General features: G+C 43.7%; 1 protein-coding gene across 1 annotated transcript in view; it reads right to left on the reverse strand.

The window, feature by feature from the left end:
- Window positions 1-16,876, reverse strand: part of afap1 (actin filament associated protein 1) — a 331,909-nt gene that overhangs the window by 189,751 nt on the left and 125,282 nt on the right. The window contains exon 2 of the mRNA XM_068040149.1: window positions 3,350-3,478. Within this exon, the coding sequence (XP_067896250.1) occupies window positions 3,350-3,478 (129 nt within the window). The remainder of the gene's footprint in view (window positions 1-3,349; window positions 3,479-16,876) is intronic.

The following is a 16,876-nucleotide window of genomic DNA, read 5'->3' on the forward strand; positions in this document are numbered from 1 at the left end:
AAGACTTCAGACTGGAGGTGGTGGTCACTTTAAGTTCTCTGCTACAGCAAGTTGAAGTGTAGAATTAGCAGCAAAGGTATGTCCTTGCTTGACTCTTTCCCAGTCCATGGCTGGATTCCTTTCTGTGATGTTGGCTTGATCTCCCCTCTCTCTCTCCAGAGGGCTACCTTTCAAGGTCAAAATCCATCACATTAGAGTTTCTATTAATTGACACATGATTTTCTCCCTGGGTGTGACCACACAATGGACCAGGATGTGGAATCCATGGCTATTTATTGATGATTGGATGGGTACCATTCTGTTATGATGTGGCTACTTCACATCAATTCATCCTGGTTTTGTTGTAAGACATTTATCTTGGGGGTGGGGGGGAGGTGGGTTAAGACAAACACATTCTTTGTCTCAGATGAAACTCATTCAATTCAGGAATGTCTCTTGATGGTATCAGGATAGGTGTAGTTGACACCTCTTAATCTTGAATGTATCCTTTTGTCCTTTTGAGACAGTGAGGCAGTTTTTGAATACACAGGCCAGGTCCTCTGACCTTCAGTGGCCATCTTTGCAGTACAAGGTCTACTTTTTTTGTAAAGGAAAAGTCAATTTCAAAGAGTCCACATTGGATAAAGTTCATATCATATTCCTAACTTTTAAGATATGTCTTTACTGGGCATAACATGTCATATACATTTCCTTCTCCCTCCTGTCATTAAAGTTAAAACGACGAGGATTATTCATTGCAGGCAGAATTTTTCCATAAAGCCGTTAGTTGCTGCCCATTCTGCTAGGCTATTCTATGACTGGGGTACCCCACTAGCATAAGATCCCCAGTCCTTCCCCATTGGATTGCCAGAAACTGGACAAATGCACAGCTGCCCTATTACCTATTTATTCCATCCCCTGCTCAGTTGCCAGTGATTAAAATTATGAATTAGTTTGATCAGCTCACATACATTCTTCCACATCACTTAACTACTAGGAAGTGACTGCATAGAAACGGGATGCCCTCCACTCGGCTAGTAACAAGTATATTTTTGTTACAGATGACTTTTATCAAACAACAGACTGAATTTGCAGCCCTTTCGCCCAACGGAAAGAGGGCAGTATACCCCCAAAAAATGGAGAGAAGTAACTTACCATTGCCACCACTGCAATGTTCACTGGGGCCTATCACTGGACAAAGTCAGATGGTCGGCCCGTTTAAAATGAAAATTCGGGTAGTTTTACATCAATAGGACATTTTTAGACTGAACTAGCTGGAGTTCACATTGTGCACATTCCAACCAATGTCAGCTGGCTGTCTGGCTAAGGAGGAACCACCTGATGTTGCAGCTGCGTGGAGCCGGCAGGTATTGCCGGGGGGCTTGATCTCTGGCCGTAGTCTGTTGGCCGAATGGACCAGCCCTCCCGGTGGAACAACCAAGCAGCCAGCTGGCTGGCACAGATACTGCTCTGGGGAGAAATCCACCCCTGTATTTCTTCTGAATGCTCCAGTCTAAAGTTGCAGTTGCTACCTGAAATCATCATGTGCTACTATGGCAAGGAAACTTAAAGTGAAATATGCAGCATGGTGCAAGGAACATATTGCAAAAGGGACAAAGTACCTGAACCCAAAATTCAGTTATTCACAAAGAAACAAAGAATTACTCAATTGGGATCACTTTAGGCTTATGCTTTGACATGGATTTAAATCCTATAAGAAACTTGGAAGTGGCAGGAAATCCAAAGCAGCATTTATGTCATGGCCACACATCCCATACATTCACAGGAATATATACCTAGAAATTACTGATTAGCTGTCCTATACATAATTCACTTGTATGACATTTTACATTTACTGTTTAAATGTATCCATTAATCCACTGATTTAAATGAGTTAATGCCTCGGCTAAAATGGCAGATAAAGGAATGTCACATGAACATTTTAACTATTTGTGTGCCCATAAGCTTCCAAATCTGCACTGAACGCTTCTCTTGAAACTGCCAGCACAACATACCCAATGTGATTTTCTTGGCTGCAGTTTTCACATCAAATCTCACAATCGAGTCAAAAACTCTATCAAAATGTTGGAGTTTTTGCTATGAAATGCAACAGAGTAATTTGCATTTGGGGTAGAAATTTTAACACAAATTAGATGCACAGCTTCCAACAAATCTGTATTTGCAGCTGGAATGTCAGAACAGCTGAACCTAAACATGATGAGAATCCTGTAACCAGTGAGATGACAAATCAATTATTCTATTCCAGGAGTTGTGAAATGTATTTTTTGTTCAGAAATCTCAGTGGCGAAAAGTTTCAACAAAATTATTTTTAAAAATGTGTTTTTATTTGAGCTGCTCTAGCTCATGGCTGGCTTAGCTGATGTGGGAAACACATCCCATTTCTCCCCCCCTGATATTAACTCAGGCTGAGAGATCATGAGTAGATGCAGTGGGGCAAGTGGCAGGCTCACTCTGACTCACAAGAGTAAGGCCTGGGCCATTTTATTTCCTGGACCTCTTACTCTAATTCACTTCCAACTCCTGACCAAACCCAGCTGGAATGATTTGGAGAGTAGATGATGGGAACAGGAATGGGGAGGGGGCAGATTTGCGTACCTGAAATCCAGCGAGCTTTTCCAGAAGCTGGTGTTGGCAAGATGCTGAGAATGCAATTCTCAATGGACATTAAAAAATGTGTTTTCCAACATTCAATAGCAAATCTTTGTGGCAGAATTAGAACAGGTTTGATTTTGACGTTCACAATATCAACTAATGAATATCACAACAGTTCTCAAATTGTAAATACTTTTAATTTTAGCCAACAACTGAACTGTCACTTTGCAGTAGTTAGGTTTTGTAAAATGCTGTAAGTGTTGTGAAATGTTGTAAATTCACTATGCAGGACTGATGTTCTGATGGATCCGCTTTGTTGCCAGAGGATGCCTTATATTCGACCAAATTGAAAGCTGAACACCCCACCTGTTTGTGATCGATTATCCTGATCTGAGCAGCTTATTAGCCTTCACAAGGGCCCAAAAGAACCCATAAATGCTCGGTCAGCATATGTTTGGTAGATGTCTTACAATGGCATATTAGGCAGCATTCTGGGGTAGGTGGGAACTGCCTTTGATTGAGGGAGGGGTGAGCAGATTTGCTTTCTCCTCCCCCTACTAGAATTTCAGTGGTTATTTTACAAGGAGTGAAATCCTGGATTTCTGCCCAAATCCCAATTTCCCCCTTAAATGTTGACCCCACTCAACAGATCCATCCTCATTCTGCCATTGGGACTAACTGGAATTTTGAGGCCCCTTGGTTACTTGTCCTTCTAAAAGTAAAATTGGTTAACTGAGTATGGTGGTTTTATACTGACCAGACATTGACTTGATCCTCCGTAAGATGTTGCAGACTGCAGTCTTTTTCTCTCTGGCAGATGAGGTCAGATATTCATGGTCAAGAAGTTCCAGAAATAGATGCAATTCCACAATCAGCTCCTCCATTACTGAAAAAAGCAAAGAGCAATGGTCAGTCCAGTAACAAATACATAGCGTAGGGGCGATTCTAAATTCAGCATTTCCAGTGGTGAATGGCACCTACACAGAACGGATTGTAGGAAATTGCAGAACTGCAGCTTTTGAGTTTCTGTCCATTCATTTTAATAGATGGAAAATCATCTGTTGTGCACCTGTGATTCTCTGAAATAAACTCTGCTCTTCACTCGGGTGCAGAATCACTCCTTATGTATGTACTCGATGAGAATTCTGAAATTTTGGGCAGAATATTCGAAGGGCGATGGGGACGGGACCAGAGGCAGGCAGGCCTGACATTTCGCATTGCCAGCCGGCATGCCAGTTTGCTGGCACCATCCCACCCCCTGACCATTTCGAGAAGGCCGAAATAACTAGCTGCCCACAAGCAGCAGGAAATGAATGAGGTAGTTAAGGGACCTACTGAGGCCCCTCTCCCACACTGACTGGAATGTTCCAGGCCTACAGGCGAGAGAGGTGGGTGGGGATGGGGGATGGGGGGTGTGGGGCGGGTAGCCAGCAGAGCCAGTGCTTCAACCCTCTAGGAACCTCGTCCTCACTTGCCATGGCTGTCAGACCATAGCTACAGGCCGTCCAGTGGCAGAAGTGACCCTCCACAATCACGGCCTGACAGCTGTAGCTGTTTTTAAATCAATTTGTTTTACCTGGTTTAAATGGAAGTGCCCTCTCTCACTCTCTGCTGGTATTGGCAGCTCCCACCTCGAATGGTGGGGCTGCCAGTATGTCATTGCTGGAGAGCCTCTTATTGGCTCTCCAGCCTCGGAAGCCCACCCACCATCCCTAATTGGACGGTGAGCACATCTAATTGGCCAGCTAACTAATTGGCCAGCTAGCCAAATACCATGTCAGGTGACTATTCCTGACACGGTGCAGAGTCGGGACCCACATTTGATCCTTACCCCAAATGGAAAATCCAGCCCTTTGTAATTTGTAAAACAAATTTATTTTTAATGTATACAAACTATGACATTCCCACATAGTTCAGTTACATAAATCCTAATTGGTGTTAAGTCATTTGTTTTGGTCCCAAAAGCCTGCCATTAATTTTTGTTTGCCTCGACAGCCTTGTATAAACAAAATATATCAACTGAATTGAATTGCAAGACTTGCTTGGTGTATTTTACTTCAAACATTAATATATCAGAATTCTCCCTTGATAATATGCAGTAGAACACAAAATCAGACATAACACACATTGCTCATACTCCCCCTCCGGTAGAGAAAGCATGTAAAACATCTCCTTTATACCAGGGATGAGTATACTGTCAAAAAATGACATTTTTCTCCAAAACTTGAAAATTCAAAATGTGAATTTGCGATATGGTAAGATTCCTTTAAAAATTCAGACTGATGTTGAAATACGCCTTCGGTGGTGGGATGGAGTGCTGCTCCTGTACATCAGGTCACTTCATGGTAAGCCCCTGCCCTCGGTGTTTTTAAGTTGTCGCATGGCCACCCTTTTCTGTTGCTGCAGTCGTTCTGGCTCACTCCTGCTATTGTTGCAATGTGCACTCCCTTCTACTCCCTGCTGCTGCTGCAGTGGCCTTGAACCCAGCAGGTTCCAGGAATCTGCTTTCTCCCCCCCATCCCACAGTCTTCAGAAAATGGATAAATATTAGATAGAATGGAAATGTAGGGAATGCAAAAAGGGAGAAACAAAGAAAACAAAAAGGTTTTTAAATGTTGAAGAAAATTGTATGCGCCTGGTTATATGTTATATGTTATATATTGGTGTTTCAGTATGGCAAAGTGAGGTTTGGCTCCTTGCATTTCTTTACACAACAGATTTCCATATGTGAGATAGCCAATATACCGCAAAAGGGTTTGAGAAAGTTGTCATCGCGAGGCTAACTCATAAGATGTTGCAGCTAATGACTTCTTCCAACCATTACAGCTCAGGGCCTCATTTGTTCCTCATGAGCAGTAAGGCCCATGCTGTTAAGAAGCACTTTAGTGTTGCCATCCCATCTTATTATGGTCTGCCTTGTGGCCTCTTTCGTGTCAGTAGTGAATACACAGGCAGGTCAGACTCAGGGTGGCACATGTAGTGCCTATAGCAGAGGAGTTGACAACTATCAAGCAACCAGGACGGTGGTGATTAACCAAGTTGTGTATAGTCACATTTAAGATTTAAATTACTGCTATTGGACAATGAATGATGAGTTGAAGGGTGACAGAAAAAGGCTGAAACAGCACATTTATTCTGCATTTCTTGTTTCTTGTTTTTATTTCAGATTTGCAGCATCTGCAGTATTTTGCTTTTATTACATTTATTCTGTAGTTTCCTCACCTGTTGGTTAATTTTTTTACACTGTTTTTGCTTTGGAGCTATTTTGCACAATTTCTGTCAACCCTTTTATGGCCAGATTACGAGGTAAGAAAATGCATTAAAAATATTAGTTCATTGAACTGATACTGATTTGCTCCCACTTCAAAATTGGAGTAATTGTGTGACCTAGTAAATCTCTATTATAGTTTTCCTGAAGCTCCATTGTTGAATACATCAAATGGTTGGTACTGAGCCATGTAGACCAGCAATGCCCCAACTTTAACCTCCAGTGAGATGCTACAACCAAAAGTATTCTGGGAACAAGGAGGACAAAAATCAACAGGGGTTGCTGTTCTTGACCGCTGCAGTGATGCATTTGGATCCCAAGCAAGCATTAGCTTGGGCTTGCTTGAGGCTCCCCAATCTGTTGTGTTCTTCCTATGATCAAATGTCTTGCCATCAATCACCGTTCAAGCTTGCCTACAAACAAGTTATCACCTGTATGAGAGATTGGAATGCTGCTGCCACTACCAGCCTTCAGAGTGAGAAAATGTTGAGGGTGGAACAGAAACACAAATGTTTCGCTTGTAATTCTACAAGCTAGTGTCTTATGCTTATATTAAGACCCCCAGCCTTCCAATTTGATGTATTTTATTCTGCAGAATATGCAATAGGCTTAGTACAATTTAACCCTGGGGAACATTGCTACAGCTACATCGGATGATAACTTTCTCTTTGGAGGAGTTTTTTTTGGTGCTTAGAATACTTCAGTATCCTCAGCTCCCTCCAAATAATTAATTTACGTTGTTACTGAATAGTTATCTAAGTTTAAAATGTATTATGTTTTGAATCTCTATACCGTTCTATTATCATTGGTTAAAATAGTATGGGGAAAAGGAAGGGAAATGGGACTAAGTGGACAGTTGCTTCAGAGAGCTCTGATGGGCCAAATGCCTTCCTCGTACGCTTCTGAATTCTATGATTTTAAGCAGGAGACAGAGAAGGAGAGAGGGATACAGAAGAGGAGAGAGCTGCAGCAAACTAGAACTGGAGAGAAAACAAGCCAAACTGAACCAGAAATGGGAAAAAAGCAAATTAGATAGGTAGAGAGAGAAATCCAGATTTTAAAAATGAGCCACAAAAGGAGCAAGAACAAAGTAGAAAAGGAGAAATTGTGCGAGCAAATGCAAATCAGCAAAGAACAGGGAGAGCAAGCAAACCAAAAGGGAAGGAGCAGCAAAAGAAAGAGACAAGGGACTGCATAGAGCAAACTAGAAAGGAGATAGGGAGAGAGAGAAAGAAAGAAAAAGAAAATCGGAAACATGGAGGGAAGGAGAAACGAGAGAGGAGAGAGAAGGGATAAAGAAAAATAGATGAGAATGAAAGGAGGAAAAAAGAGACAAAAGAGGGGGTGGAGAGAGGGATACTGAAGACAAGGAAAAGAAACAGACAAAAAATGAAGAGAGGCTGACAGAAGAGAGGCACATACAAACAGAAGGGAAAGTGAAAATAGACAGAAGGAAAGAAGCAGGGAGAGAGAGAGAGACAAGGGATAAAACAAAAAGGGATAGCAGCAGAAAACAATGTGAGAAACGAAAGGAACAGAGAAAGAAACACAAAGAGATACACAAGGCAAGATGGTAAAGATATAAAATGGAAGGCGAGGGAGATAGAGTGAAGAGGAGAAACAATGAAAGGCAAGAATAAGTTATAGAAGGGAAGGTGAAGGGACAGGTTCACAGAAAGGAAGGAGAGAGACTATTTTTTCAGACTAATCAGTGTTTTTATCCTTACTCAAAGGGTATGAGAGGCTTTTTTGTATGGATTAGATGATAAAAAGTTTCAAAAATTATTGATTTGTGTGTTCTATTGTCCATTGTCTCTCGAGATAAGGAGGCCCAAAAGAAAGAAAAGAATTGTCAAGGGTAATGTATGAGTAAACTTCCAGGAAATTTGGACTTGAAAAGACAAAAAATACTTTTGCTCCACAGCTTCAAGAATTTGTTCCAATTAAAACTTCTATATCATCTCTGAGTACAACACATTTTTAGACATTTCCAAAAAGGAGTCTTAAAGAATGTTCACTCATGTGAAACTGTTACAGCATCATTGCAATGTGAAGTTACAAAATTTTACAGTGTGATGTTTTTGGAACTGCACTGTGGTGCAGTATCATGGGTGATCTAATGTAGATTTCCTGAAAACACTTCACCACAAACCCTATAAACACTTAATATGTTCAAGGTAGACTAATTAGCCAGGCCAGCTTTATTTTTCATTCACAAGTGTCCAAGTTATTCCTTACTAGAGATTCTCAACTAATGACAACACATGCTAATTTTGTAAATCAGAGGTTCATCATAATTCATATCCTAAAGTTTAAATCTTAATCAAATTTAGATCTACTAACTAGAACTGAAGTGTAACTGATTGCACTACCCAAACTCTGGGGAATTGAAGTAATAAAACATTTAGTAATATAAAACATTGGCTCTAAATGTCCTCTCCTGCAGTGCTCGCACAAATTGGCACAGCAATGAGTGGCGTCAATTCTTCTGCTCTGCCAAACTAATGTTTTCCCTGCCAACAATGTACTGGCCAAAAGAAAACTCATTAAAACTCATCTGCATCTTCATCCTGCTGCCATTTTGAATTTTTACCTTGAGAGACACAAGGTCAAATTAAGTGATTGGGCTGTTTTCCTGAGAACAACTGTCTAGTTAAAATATTTTTTGTTTTTATTTAATTTTTTTAAAAAAGCTTCACATTGATCTATATACTGGTGCTACACAAAGTTGTAGCACGTAGCATTTATACAAATATCCACAAAAACAATGTTGACACAGTGATACATTCTGGTGTGCCAGTGTTACTGGTCAGCAACAGTTTCTCCTTGTGATTGGAACTCGATATTTGTGTTCTTCACACATGTGCTTTTCAATCTCTTTGAAGGTGCTCTGTGAAGACACTTATTCACACAAGGCTAGATGTAAAACGTTAAGCTGTGTAAACATATACAAACATACGAATTATGAGCAGGAGTAGGCCACTCGGCCTAGTAACAGAAAAGATCAGATGCACTTAATACAATTAGTATAATTTGTCTTTACATAATAATACATCATACATCACCGTTCCTGACATCTGTGAGTTATCTTACGTGACAAATAACTACGAACTAATCTCTTGCATTGGTTTCTGAGCCTGGCTGACACTTGCCCTCACAGCTTTCGGTTTTAAACCTGACTGACTGATCCAAGGGGAAGATCTATCCTTGCTGGCCTCTGCTGAGTGCTTGCGATAAAGGGCCCTTCCAACAAAATGTGTGTGAGGTGTTTATCGATTACCGAGACAGGTTTGCAAATTGCTTATTGTTTACACTCTTAGGTGAAACCAACTTCTACTAACATATTAATCATCTTTCTTCTAGGTTCTCGTTGACATCTTATTCAACTTGTGTAAACATACTTCGCTTTAAAATTCAACATTTAAATGTAACATTTCCCCCAAATTTTCTGTGGGGGGAAAATGGTTAAAAATAATCCCAAAATGTGACAGTATCTTTTGATTCAGGTACCACGCTCATATTGTACTGTCATCCTTTCAGGGATTGAATCAAAAAGTACATTTGGAATCAAACCATCTGGAGCGTCCCAGCTTACTATATGTCAAGAAGACAATGATATTCAGATAAATGTATTTAGACACCGAGTCAAGCTGCAATCCCCCAGACAGCAGTCATTTTTCTTAAAGAAGCTGGCCTAAAACAGAGAAATGAGATGCAGAAAGAACTTCAATTCAGATCATTGCTTCCCAATAAACCCCTCACTTTGCTGTCAAAATGCATTCAAAGCCTAACATTTGTATTTGTAACCTCGAATTGCATCAGGCTACACCCATGCATGGAAAACTAATACTGGGACAAAACAAAACAGATCATGTGTTTTAAGAAAAGAGATTTGTTTTATTTTCATGGCCCAAATCAGATAAGGGTCACCTGGTAAACAAGTTTATTTTGTTAGCATGTTCTTACTATCCATCTTCAACTGCAGCTTCCTATGGAAGAGGATGCAATGGTGGGCTCGCTTCACAATTGTCCAACATCAGCTAATGTTGGGCTGATTATATTCTCTTTATTTTTAAAGAACCTTTAAAATATGTTGCGCCATGAACAACGGGAATAGATAAAAGTCAGTTAGCTAGTGTGTTGCCTCAGGAATCCAACCCCTGCTTGCACCATGTGTTCTCTCATTGTTCTCAACTGGATAATAGTTCAGGCAGAGAAACCCAGAGTCATTATAAAATGATTGCTTCCAAACTGTTTCAAACTTAGTACTTTACACGACATCTACATTTGAAAAACAATGGGGATTTGTCTAATGGGTCAATGAGGTTATCTAGTCAACATCTATGCTATACAAGCCAGGAGCGTTTCACATTTGATCCTTGACGCGTAGCGAGTTAACTAATCTCAGTTTAAGCGATAGAAGCATTACTATTTGCCTGAGAACCTTAAGGTTAAGCCAATATTATTGCCCTCTGTTTGTGACAATTAAAACAGAATGTATGTGCAGAGGAAAGTGAGTAAATTAATTCTTTGTAAAAGATTGAAAGAAAATTCAATCCTGACTTAAGAAAAAAAGCAAGACAAAAAAAACCATCTTGCTGGTTTACTCACAGTTTTGCACTTTTCAGTCTGTGAACTAAAATGGCAGCTACCTGTTCCAAACACTGGGGCCAGTCAACGAAAAGGGAGATGTGTAATCTTGAATCAACTCTGAACTGCAATTAGGAAGTACCGAACGTGGTACTGAATCAGCAAATGCAGATATTGTCTCAGTAAAATGACTGTAGAATTGGGCATTGCAGAAAGAGGAAAGCTAATTTTACAAAGCAAGGACTACAAGTTATGGGACCTGTGTATCTTCCCCATCTCTCATCCCAAGAAGTGCTTGGTGCACCAAACATGGGGATAGATGGCTTAAAGCACTGCTCTGTCACTAGAGCCCTCACAATGCAGAAAGGTCCAGAGAAGGCAAAAACCCTGAAGGCTATCAATGAGAACTTGCAGTCAGCCAACATATTTACTCTTTCCAAAAGGAAACTGCTTAGTGGCAGTGATAGGTTATGTCTCATATCAGAAACAAATCTGAAATAAAATCAGAAACAGCAATGGGCAATAATGTGCCAACTCAAGCTGCCAACATTCACATAATGCATAAGGGAGGACAAAGGCCCTAATTGGGCCGGAGACAAGCTTGGTAGCCAATTAGTGGTGCTGGGAGCGGCCTGGAGGCAGGACCTAATGACAGAGGGCAATTTTAAAAGGCAAACGGCAGCCATGGCTGGGCTTGCTGCTGCCTGGAAGAATGGAGTAGCAGGGTGGTCACAGGGCCAGCGCCAACCTGGGCAGGCATCCCTGCATGGCCCCACATTCTTCGATTCCTTGAGGCATTGACGGCTCCGTTGTAGACGAGAGCTGTGCTCTCCCCTCCTTCCAGAAGAAGAAATCTCTCAGCCAGACCAACAGGGCACGTATGGAGGTGACCATGGAGGCTAGCAGCCAGGGAGTCATTCGGAAGATGTAGGTGCACTGCAGAAAGCGCTTTAATGATTTATTAAGGTCTGGAAAGGTGAGTGGCAAATGACACCCTGGTGACAGGCCTCTAACTCTGTAGACACCAGCATAAACACGAGCTGAGCAGACTGAGTACCCATAGTTCTGCTTGACATTGTCAGATCAAGTGGCCAGCTGCATCACTGAAACATCAGTAACCCTAACATATGGGGCAGAATTAAGCAGGGGGCATCTCTGAGGAGCACAACATCTCATGTGTATGTCGTGGTTGGAGTGGGTGAAGGAGGGCAGCCCACTCATAAATCTTTGTCTCTTCATCCTGTAGGAAATTTAATTCAAGAGAGATGGTGGTGGTATGTCGCAGCTCCACACACTAACCCCCATGAAGGCAGCAGCCCTGGAGATGGCGATGGTGCCTTCATATCAAGCCGTGGGCAATGACGAGATGGGAGGTTGTTAAGAACAGGCTCACTTGACAGCTCGATCTACGGGTGATGGGAATGAAGGTCACTCCTGCTCAATGGGCACTGTGGCTATACAAACACTGTCATTTTTTTAATTCATTCATGGGATGTGGGTATCGTTGGCCAGGCCAGCAGTTATTGCCCATCCCTAATTGCCCTTGAGAAGGTGGTGGTGAGCTGCCTTCTTGAACAGCTGCAGGCCATGTGAGGTAGGAACACCCACTGTGCTGTTAGGAAGGGAGTTCCAGGATTTTGACCCTGCAACAGTGAAGGAACGGCGATATAGTTCCAAGTCAGGATGCTGCGTGACTTGGAGGGGAACTTGCAGGTGGTGGTGTTCCCATGCATTTTCTGCCCTTGTCCTTCTAGTTAGTAGAGGTCATGGGTTTGGAAGGTGCTATCTAAGGAGCTTTGGTGCAGTGCTGCAGTGCATCTTGTATGTGCGTCGGTAGTGACGAGAGTGAATGTTTGTGGATGGGGTGCCAATCAAGTGGGCTGCTTTGTCCTGGATGCCAGTGTTGTAGCTGTACTGGAACAGCTTGGCTAGTGGCACGGCAAGTTCTGGAGCACAGTAGTATTGTGTTAGTACTAGTACTAACTATTCAGTACTATTGCTGGAATATTGTCAGGGCCCATAGCCTTTGCAGTATCCAGTGCCTGCAGCTGTTTCTTGATATCATGTGGAGTGAATCGAAGTGGTTGATGTCCAGCATTTGTGATGCTGGGGACTTCGGGAGGAGGCCAAGATGGATCATCAGCTCAGCACTTCTGGTTGAAGATTGTTGCAAATGCTTCAGCCTTATCTTTTGCACTGATATGCAGGGCTCCTCCATCATTGAGGATGGGGATATTTGTGGAGCCACCTCCTCCAGTTAGTTATTTAATTATCCACCACCATTCATGGCTGGATGTGGCAGGACTGCAGAGCTTAGATCTGATCGTTGGTTATGGGATCGCTTCACTCTGTCTATCGCATGCTGCTTACGCAATCTGGCATGCAAGTAGTCCTGGGTTGTAGCTTCACCAGGTTGATACCGCATTCTGAGGTATGCCTGGTGCTACTCCTGGCATGCACTCTTCATTGAACCAGGGTTGATCCCCCAGCTTGATGGTAATGGTAGAGTGGGGGATATGCCGGGCCATGAGGTTACAGATTGTGGTTGAGTACAATTCTGCTGCTGCTGATGGCCCACAGCGCCTCATAGATGCCTAGTTTTGCATTGCTAGATCTGTTCGAAATCTATCCCATTTAGCATGGTGGCACTGCCACACAACACGATGGAGGGTATCCTCAATGTGAAGGCGGGACTTAGTGTCCACACGGACTGTGCAATGGTCACTCCTACCAATATTGTCATGGACAGATGCATCTGCGACAGGCAGACTGGTGAGGACCAGGTCAAGTATGTTTTTCCCTCTTGTTGGTTCCCTCACCACCTGCCGCAGACCCAGTCTAGCAGCTATGTCCTTTAGGACTCGGCCAGCTCGGCCAGTAGTGGTGCTACCGAGCCACTCTTGGTGAAGTCCCCCACCTGGAGTACATTCTGCGCCCTTGCTACCATCAGTGCTTTCTCCAAGTGGTGATTAACATGGAGGAGTACTGACTCATCAGCTGAGGTAGGGTGATAGGTGGTAATCCTCAGGAGGTTTCCTTGCCCATGTTTGACCTGATGTCATGAGACTTCATTGTCCCAGACACTGCCATCACTATCCCCAGGTATGTCCTGTCCCACCGGCAGGACAGACCCAGCAGAGGTGGCGGCACAGTGGTATACAGTCGGGAGGGAATTGCTCTCAGAGTCCTTACCTGGTCTGGCCTACATGTGACTCCAGACCCACAGCAATGTGGTTGACTCTTAAATGCTCTCTGAAATGGTCTAGCAAGCCACTCAGTTGTATCTAACAGCTACGAAGTCAATAAAACCGGACGGACCACGCGGCATCGACCTAGGCACCGGAAACGACAATGACAAACCAAGCCTGTTGACCCGTTCAGGTATGATTCCGTGAGTATGACTATGTCAGGCTGTTGCTTGACTAGTCTGTGGGATAGCTCTCCCAACTTTGCAACAAGCCCCCAGATGTTAGTAAGGAGGACTTTGCAGGGTCGACAGGGCTGGGTTTGTTATTGTCGTTTCCGGTGCCTAGGTCGATGCCGGGTGGTCCGTCCGGTTTTATTGAATTCATAGCTGTTAGATACAAAGTGACATTAGTGAAGCAGATGGGTTTTTACAACAATTGACAATGGTTTCATGGCCATCATTAGACTAGCTTATAATTCCAGATTTATTAATTGAATTCAAACTCCACCTTCTGTTATGGTGGGATTCGAACCCATATCCCCAGGGAAATATCCTGGGTCTTTGGGTTACTAGTCCAGCAACGATACCACTATGCCACCGCCTCCCCTCATCTATGGAATTGGTTATGTTGTGGCACCTGCTGAGTAGGCAGTGTTCTCATGACCACTTTCTTGTGTTTCCCCTCAGGCCCAGTTGCAGAGAAGGAGCAAGATGCATCAGTTCAGCCGCACTGGCCTCCTCAGTGGGGAGAGATGTCACTGAGGCTGCACCGTCACCTCATTCCTCCATGCCTTCCACCAGAGCAGACACATTCACCTCAGTTGGGCCTCAATGTAGCTTAGAATGGGGAGCACTGGGTGAACCGCACATCACAAGTGAGCAGGAGGAGGAGAGTGAGGCAGATTCAATTGTGGGCAGTCCCCCTCGGAGGACAGACACAGCCATGCTCTGTGGGAATGCTGGGCCTCAGGTGTCGCACACAAGGAGAGTATTTCTGGACTATCAGAGGTAGGCAAGTTCCCGAATGTCAGAGATCCCTGAGGCAATGCTGAGTCATGGGCAGACAATGGAGGAGTCCATGCAGCACGTGCTCCATAATTTTTTGAGCACATGAGCTCCTCCATTGAGACAATGGCCAACCTCTCAGAGAGCCATATGCAGCACAACTCTGAGTGGATGCAGGATCAGTGCACTGAAATAGTGGAACTCTCTGGAGCAGTGACTGCTGAATGTTGCTGATGGCGCAGAGATGCCTGGAATGCATGCCAGCTGCGTTTCAACCAGTGGCCTCATCCAGCATGCATGGGCACCATGAAAGGGCTGAGGCAGTCGAAGTAGCTGATGAAGGGGGCAGCTCCTCGGGGGGCACCAGCATCACGCCTCAGCTCCTCAGCCCCTCTGAATGAGAAACCATCCATTCTTGCAGCCCCTCACTGTGCTCCTCTGGCCTCCTCTTGACTGGGAGGATGCATCTGCTAAAGCTCCTTCTTACTACTCTGTCCAATGATAAAGTAACCTGCTCCCATCTCAACTCCCTCACCTGTCACTCGTTGGTTTACCAGAGCTTTCTCTGCTCACCTCTGATACCCAAGTGATGCCAGCAGCCTCACATCCCTCTCCAGAGTCCAACCACTCATTCCTCAAAATTGCAAGCCTCTCAGCGCCAATTATGGCAACTCTGTGCCACTGGTTGAGCATCTGAGTTTAATCTCCAGTTTCACACAACTTTTGACCACTGCATTCATTAGCACTCATGACTCCCCTCTGTGTTTCCAAGAGCTAGACCCTAACTTGTCCCAGACCCTCTGTTTTCCCCGTGCTTCGTAATTGAAAATTACTGTTGCTCCACAGACACTTAATGAGCTCCACTACGAGCTCAACAAGCTGTTAATTGGAGGCATGTGGGTTGCTGACACCCCGCCTATCCTGCCCTCCCTTTGAAAATCACTTTGCATTCCAGAGGCATCAGTAGCCAGTGACACCATCCTAGTTCGCGATTTTCAACATGTGACTACAGTCAACCTTGCCTACATGGGCGACTGAATATCCAGCCCTGGGTATCTATAACATTCCTTGGCAGGTACATGGAATTAGTAAAATGTGCACTAATCTTCCTTGCTCTATTGCTGGTACTGTTGCTAATTCCTCGGTGATATGTTCACTCCCTTACTCTGTCATCGCCTTCCGATCCTGGTCATTGAACTGCATGAGCAGGTCTCTTTTCAGGCTGTGCACCAGACAGCAGATGACAATTAGGAGAGGAAGCAGTTGCATTGCAAGATTTCCGTTGACTGGTCGAGATGTGAAGCACTGCTTAAAGATGCCAGAAGTACGTTTGCTAATTCTAGCATGAGCTTCATTGCATCTGTTGGCTCAATTGCAGTTCATGGTTGGTGCATTGGTATCAGTAGCCATGGCTGAAGATAGTAGCCCTGGGATTCCATAAGGCCATCCTTCCAATCATCATTCCCCATCAAATAAGAGTGGCCCAGATGACTGCCTTGAAATGAAGGTATTGTGAGAGCTTTCAGGAAAGAAAGCACTAACCTGCAGGATTCTGCATTGTTGGTCACATTCCATATCCACAATGAAATTTTCAAAAATCCCTTTTGAGTTATACTGCATAGTGGCCCAAGGGATGACATGGATCAAGCCAACAACTCTCTGGACTGTGGAAAAAGCTTGCAGATCTGCAGAATAGTGATGTTCTCTCAGTCCAATTATTGGTCAGTAGTAAAAGTGATGACGTTGTTGGCCCTGCTGAATAATGTAAATTTTGACCTCCTTGGTACATCTCAACGATGTCCCCATTGATAGCTTGGAAAGACCCAGAGAAACAAAAACTGAGGTCACCTTGATGATGATTGACTATGCAACGCCTATGTGTGAGGTTGTCTGCAGGTCACTTTGAAATGGGTTGCACACCTCTGTGACTGCCTCCTTGTTAAAACCTCAGCCTTAAGAGCCATTGCCAGGTTGCTGTGTCGGTTCTTATACGTGGGATGGATGGCATCATGAGAGGTCTGAATTGTACATCTGCCTTTTTCAGCTGCCACTTGTCATCCTCCTACACAGTGTCAGGACAGCCCTGAAGCAGTCTACATTATACTGAACTTACTGTCACCAGAATCTCAGTGAAACTACCCTGCAGAATTCCGATAGGTGAGAACCTCACAGCTGTAAGCACCCATTTCATAGTGGCAGCAGGGAAGTATTGCATCTGCAATGCATGAAGACAG

This window comes from Heterodontus francisci, chromosome 1, assembly GCF_036365525.1.
Source record: "Heterodontus francisci isolate sHetFra1 chromosome 1, sHetFra1.hap1, whole genome shotgun sequence".
NCBI lineage: Eukaryota > Metazoa > Chordata > Chondrichthyes > Heterodontiformes > Heterodontidae > Heterodontus > Heterodontus francisci.